This window comes from Etheostoma spectabile, chromosome 17, assembly GCF_008692095.1.
Source record: "Etheostoma spectabile isolate EspeVRDwgs_2016 chromosome 17, UIUC_Espe_1.0, whole genome shotgun sequence".
In the NCBI taxonomy this organism is placed as follows: domain Eukaryota; kingdom Metazoa; phylum Chordata; class Actinopteri; order Perciformes; family Percidae; genus Etheostoma; species Etheostoma spectabile.
In genome coordinates, this window is record NC_045749.1 from 18,686,522 (window position 1) to 18,693,291 (window position 6,770).

The 6,770-nt window shown below is 45.2% G+C and overlaps 1 protein-coding gene across 1 annotated transcript; it reads right to left on the bottom strand.

Moving 5' to 3' along the window:
• Positions 1-1,135: 1,135 nt before the first annotated feature.
• On the bottom strand, positions 1,136-4,365 carry LOC116705543 (transmembrane protein 121). The gene is made up of 2 exons (XM_032541797.1): positions 3,171-4,365; positions 1,136-2,872 (listed from the first exon to the last, which is right to left on the bottom strand). The coding sequence occupies exon 2, from the start codon at positions 2,656-2,658 to the stop codon at positions 1,708-1,710; it is 951 nt and encodes a 316-aa protein (XP_032397688.1). The 5' UTR covers positions 2,659-2,872; positions 3,171-4,365; the 3' UTR covers positions 1,136-1,707.
• Between the last annotated feature and the right edge of the window lie 2,405 nt (positions 4,366-6,770).

Genomic DNA, 6,770 nt, shown 5'->3' on the forward strand with positions numbered 1-6,770 from the left:
TGTTTTCCTTTCATTGCTACACTTCTGTAGAAACAATCCAATAGTACATTATAGTGTCTACATTGCTGATATAACTTTATGAGACATCAACACAGACAAATAATGCTGGCTACAGCCGTCCTGATTTGATAGCCTTGTTTGGGGCACAGAAAGTGGCCACCTTCCTGTAGCTGTGCCACGCGTGGATGAAAATGTTGGACCAGCTTCTGCACTCTCAGGGTTTTAACAAACAGTCTGCTTTAAATTATGCAGGCAGTCACTGGTGAGAGAGAGATTATGCAAACGAAAGTAACCTGGGTACAAGAGATGGAGCCTATTGTAAAAATGTTTTCTTTTTACTATGGCACCTGTGCCAGTATAATTGTTTGCCTTTTTTTGGAACTGCGTCACACTACCATGCTCCTTGTTCAGTTTGTATTGGCATATCTGGCATTCATTTTGCGTTTCTTCTCCTTTCGACGATCGTTCTTAGTTTTTTTTATTCAGAAAAATTACAAAAATGTCTCTATTACTGAAAAGTAAAAGCTCTGACTCAAATGGTGGTGATGGAGAGAAAAAAAGATTGCTCAAGACAGAATGATTTGTCATATTAGACGGTGTGATGTGTTTTCGGCTGTTGTTTGGAATCACATCACTGGACTAAATTATCCATTTGGTCCTTCTGTGGGAAGAACAAAATGACAGTGCTTACAAAGATCTGCCTTTGCCACTAAGCACAGATCACTAAGCCTCTGAGGAGGATAGGTTTCCACTGTTCAGGAATCTTTTATCTATCTGCAGTGTTGCCCTTTGGATGTGTATTCTGTCCTGTGGCTGCGTCACCATAGTCACCCTTTGCAGTGATCAAACTGTCCATAACTGCACCGAGTATTTCTTTAAAATGGCCCACCTTTGATCAAAATAAGGAGCATAGAATAAAACGATCACACTCGATGATGATGACATTGCAAAGGCACCACTTTAGCAATTAAGTAGTCTCTAATTGTAGATTGAACCGGAGTGAGAGAAAAAATCATTGTCTATTTTCCTTTGCAAACCAGGTTAATTAAAGGACATTTGCTGAATTTTAATTAGAAAGAAAAATACACTCATTAACTTTCAAATGATTCCATGAAGAAAACTCTTTTAGAGCCAGTGAAAGAGCACGAGAGCCTTTATCTTGTACACAATACTTTATCAAAGAATCACATATAAAAAAACACACTTCTTTCAAAAGAAAGCTTTAACTGCTATTTTCATTAACTTTACTCCTCCTGACTTTGACATGTCCAAGTCCTCGACTACTAAGAACATTCGAGCAACAGAAATTTTCACCACAGCACACAGACCCTTAAGTTTAAGATTAGAATGCAACACATACAATTCAAAAATATATCCTCTAATCTTGCAGTAGTTGCCTTTTTTTAAATCTTTTGTACAGTTAGAAAAAATACACAGAATTCATTGAAGGAAATGCTTTAACAAAGTCCCAAGTGATGGTGTATTTTGCACCACGACCAGCTTTGGATACAGCACTGCTTTGTATCCTCGCTAAGCGTCTGCAGTGTCCTGTGTGCCATAAGCATCCGTGGAGAACATGATCTCCTGTATGTTCACATAAGTGTTCACATGAGGGTTCACGTGCCCTAAAGGGCGTGAATTGTTGTGCCCTGCCAGAATCCTGAGGCTATTCACATTGACATCTCCAGGATACCCCTCAACATTCTGTCATGTGTGTTCGCACGTGGTTACCTCGGGGAGGGGTGTCTGGTCTTGCATGACCACTTGAGGAGGGTTGGGGGCAGGGCGAGCATGGGCCACGGAGTTTTTCTGCAGCTCCACCCCAAAGGCAGGGGAAGCGTTCTGTAACTGTCTCCTGTACTGCACAAAGCTGCAGGTCTTTAGGATGATGGCCAGGATGTTCTTTCCTATCAGGATCCCGGATACCCTGGCGTCCCTGTACAGAATCATGTTCCCCCCGCGGATGAAGAGGGTAATGATGTTGATGGTCACTAGGCTGAGGATGGGGTACAGCAGCATTTTGTGGGGCACGATGTTGATGCCCTGCATGCTGATTTCGCTCAAGGAAACGCAGGGCAGCACGAGCAGCAGGATGTAGCAGTAGAAGAACATCAGGCCCTCTGCCCACAAAGGAAGCCCCTTCTTTTGAGGCTCCCACAGGTTGGCTTGGATGTCCAGTATGTCCAGCAAGTCCACCACCACCCAGAAGAGACGATTGCGGATCTCCTCGCGCTTCTTGAAGGCGCGAACGTACTCCATATGATCGATAGCAACCAGCACCACAAACAGCACTGGTATGCAAACAGACAGCAGCAACGTCAACGCTTTCCTCGCAAGAGCGTCCAAGCTCTTCCTGTCCGCCTTGTAGTTTTGATACACAAAGTAGACTTTGATCTCCAGCACAAAGATGTAAAGGAACCAGAGGATCATGGCGTAGCCTCGCTTAGCCGTGCGTACCTCAGCACCCACCCACACCGCCACGTAACGCAGGACGATTAGGAAGCAGATGTCTCCCACCATCACCATGATGCAGATGCCAATCTTGCGTGGCCCGTGGTTCTGCTCCACTAGGTAGGCATCAATCAGTGCCATGCTGCTCATGATCAGGATGGTAGACAGGCACACGTGGGGCTTGTTGGTGGGAGGTGGAGGTACCATCTTTGCCTGGTTGAGAGGAGAAGGAGGAGGAGGAGGAGTGTTGTTGAAGAGAGAGTGCAGACGGTGCTTAGTTTGTCCAGTGAGGGTGCAGATCAGATAGTGCTGCTAGACAGCGGTGTTCCCCTCCATTGCTTCTGCCTTGGCCAAAGTCCAGTATGCATTAATGGGATTCACACAGATCACTTCAATCAATCTCCGCCTGTGCCCAAGCCACCTGTCGGGTAGACAGTACCCCTCATTTAGTAAATTATGTTCATCGACAAATGGTCTGTAAACATACAGATTCACTATTGTAGGAATGAATCAAAGCTCAGGATGTGTGTTCACCCTTAACACCCTGATAATCATTTACCAAACACAACACAGCAGTTTGATCACTGAGTTACATGTTCTGGTATTAAAAGAGAAAAAAAAGCTGCTGCAATGTGGTCCTCATTCCAGATTTACTTCCGACACCCTTGTTTTCATACAAGCTTAAGCCTTGAGAGGTAAAAATCCAGCTGAATACTCACTTGTCTCCCTCTTTGTACTTTATCCTAATGACTGGCAGCAGGCGATCATCCATGAGGACGACACTGAGAGATCACAAAGCCCATCTGTAATCCACAGGAGAAGAGAGGCGAAAACGCACGGGATGCTCTCCTTCTGTTACAGACGTAAATCCACCAATCATGGATATATTCTTCTCTTCTTTCTTTCTTTTTTTCTCAAGCAAAAGAGAAATCCCAAGATGTTGCTGTCATAATCCACTTACTGCTCAGACTGAATCAGGAGGAGGAATCTCAGCGGTCACAAAGACCGCTCTCAATTTCTGCAACTAAGAATAGAGGTTATTTTGTTTTGTGCTTACATAGACGGTTTAAAACTCCCCTTGCAAAAGAGAAAGTTATTCTCGGTGGGAAAATCTCTGTCCTTCTTAAAAGAGAATTTCCTCTCCAGAAGTTTTTATCTCCATCATCCAGCATCCATGGATGAGAAAATGTACCAATTTGTAAGTGTGTGTGCTTCAGTAGGAGAAGGGTTGTGGTGAATCTTTAAACTGCAGTGTGTGTCCGACTGTCTTTTCCCACTCAGCTGTATGCATGTGTGTTCTCCAGCGTGTGTGTGTGTAGTTTTCAGCTGTCTCCACGCTTCGTTGTCGCTGTAAAATGCTGCCCCCCTGGCGAGATCCTGGCTGCTGCGCCTTTTTTCAGTCTCCTGCTCGAGCAGCTTTTGCCAGGGACACCAGGATCAACAGCGCCAGTGGATTCCCTTGTCTCCACTCAGCATGTTCTGCCAACACCACCAGCACTGTGCTACTCCCAACGCCGTCTCCCTCTGTGCACTTCTCAGCCCTCCCTGCGAAGTCAGAGAGATGCTCCTTTGGTTCGCTCAGAAACACTCCTGGGATGAGCTCTCTGGCAGCTACCCTCCTCTTCCTACTCCCTCTCCTGCTCAAGTAAAGGCACTTGCTGTGTGGAGGTAACGCTCAGCAGACCACAGCTGCAGAGCGAGGGAGAGAGAAAAGAGGTAGAGGGAGAGGGACAGAACACTTTTCCAGGGGGTGGAGATAGGCGGGGAGAGAAGGGGGGAGGGAAGCTGCCTTTTGCAGCTTAGCTGAATGCACAACTTCTCTCTCACCTTGTTTTTTTTCCCTCTCTTCTTTTTTACATTTTGTCTTGCGCTGATATCCTATTTTCTCGGGCTGTTTCTCTTTTGGCTCCCAGAAAGAGCCCTGGTTTCCTTCTTCTTGATAAAGCCCATTGAAGCACCATTATTGGGTTTAAGGTGCAGAGATGAAAAGTGATCCAAAGAGAAAGGGGAGACAAAAAAAGGGGGGGGGGGGGAGATTCTCTCCAGTGTAGGAAGGAAAAAGAAAGCTTCCCAGCAAGCTGTGTCTGCAGTCTGGAAGTGTGTGTGTGTGTGTGTGTGTGTGTGTGTGTGTGTGTGTGTGTGTGTGTGTGTGTGTGTGGGTGGGGGGGGGTGCGGGAGCCTTTCTATTGATCGACTGACAAAGCAGGGATTCAGGAGCTTGAGATGAGACCAAAAGAGAAAACGGGATGATATGAAGGGCCGAGTGACATGATGAGAAGAGAGAAAAAAAAGGAGAAGATGTGCAGGGTGGGTCTAAATGTCAAAGGAACATTTTTATCCTCTGAGATGTAATACTAATGCAAAAATGTATAAAGTTGGGGTAAGGATGGGGTATTTTCTCTGCCATGCAGTACGCTAACCCCACTAGCTCTGTTTATCCAGCTGGGCCAATTAGTGGTAATCCTTCCTCAGAGGGAACAAACTGCTTCCATTTGTACAGTATGAAGCCATTTACTGCTCACTTCATGAACTGCAGTCATTGAGAAGTCAAAAGTATTGGTTTTCTATGCACTGTGGCTGCACTTTTCATCCAACTGTGTAATGACAACTAAACATAATTGCAATCAATCATGCGTGGCTTTCATGAATGGATAGGGTTGCAGATTTACCAGCTGTGGATCAGCTGACAGCCGCCCATCATGGCTGTCATGACTTCTAGCAGGCCTTTGTCAGAAAAGCACACGGATGCCTTTGTGTGGAAAAAAAAATCAGCCAAGCAAAAGCTGTTTGCATTTCACCAAGCTGCATTCTTATTGACTATTTCCTCTGGATTTATTAGCTATAATTGAGCCATGACAAGTGAAATGATGAGTTAGAGCCTCCTTTGCAGAACGTCCTCAACATTACTTTTTCAATTTGTTTTATTTTACCACAACATACAAAACGAACAATTTGCAACATCAACATATCCACCCAGCCCCCCCCCCCCCCCCCCCCCCCCCCCCACGTCATATCACTACCCACCCAGACAAAAAATATCAAAACAGACAATAAACTATAGAAAATATAAATATATGCATATATGACAACCCCATGAGCCCCTCATACACGTCTCTCCCCAGCACAGAGCTTCCCAGGAGCCCCCCAGAAATCTCAAGTACCTCCCCCATTTTCCTGTGGACATCGAGTATGGCAAACCACTTGTAAGACATCTTTTCAAACGCCGCCACCCTAGCCATCTCACAAGCTACTTTGACATTGCTAAAAACAACAACAACACATGGCAGAGTTCAATTTAATACCAAGTCGTGCTGAAATGTTACTGTGACCCATTTAACAGATTGTTAGAGAAGGTGGCCCGGGGGGGGGGGGTAGAAAACTCATTGTGTAATGAAGGGTCACAGGTTTGATCCCCGTGACAGACGGCGAGCCACGTGTCCTTGAGCCAGACACTAAACTGCTACCTGCTCACCCATTCGCTCAAAGTCACTCTGGCTAACAGCGTCGGCTAAGCGCCTGAATTCTACATGTAAATCAGTGGATGGCTTGTCTGTTCCACAAGGGAACAGCCTTGTGATCTTTATTAGTATCACTCCCTCCAAAAATCAGTATGAGAACTTGACACAGCACCTATCATCCACTTTGTTATTCCTCCCACATCTTATCCAGTAATCTATAATTTATAGCTTCATTTACATGCCTTTTTGTAATACACAATGGAGCCCAATACTATGATGACCTCTGCATTACACTACTACATACTTTTTAAGGGTCTTGTCTACTTTAGATGGAGCTTATTCATGCAGGTTTCTTTTTCTTTAAAGATTATTTTTTGAGCTTTTCCGCCTTTAATTTTTAAAGGAAAGTTAGATGAGAATGGGTCAGAGCGAGAGGGGGAAGACATACAGGGAATCGTCACAGGTCAGATTTTATCCCTGGACCTCTGCATCGAGGCATAAACCTCTCAAGACATGTGCGCCTGCTTTACCGCTGAACCAACCTGGCCATGCAGGTTTCTGGTTTATAACATAGTGTGTGTCAAAGTTCTCAGTCCTGATTAATGTAATGTAATGTAATTATACGGTTATACCAACACAAGGCTATATAATATGGTTTATGAGATTGCAGCTGACAAAAGTGCATCCAGGAGGCTTGTCTGTCCTCTTCTGCCCTCTCTGCTTTGTCCATCAGGCTTGGCTCAGCCTCCCACAGTGGACTGTCCTTGGCTCCTGGACAGAGGCACTGCATCATCACTGTTCAGCACCAGGCGGGCTAACACATACACACAACACCAGCTACATTCTCTATAACATAAAGCG

What these genes read in the sequence shown, in the direction of transcription:
- LOC116705543 (XM_032541797.1), bottom strand. Translation starts at nt 2,658, where the DNA reads ATGGTACCTCCACCTCCCACCAACAAGCCCCACGTGTGCCTGTCTACC.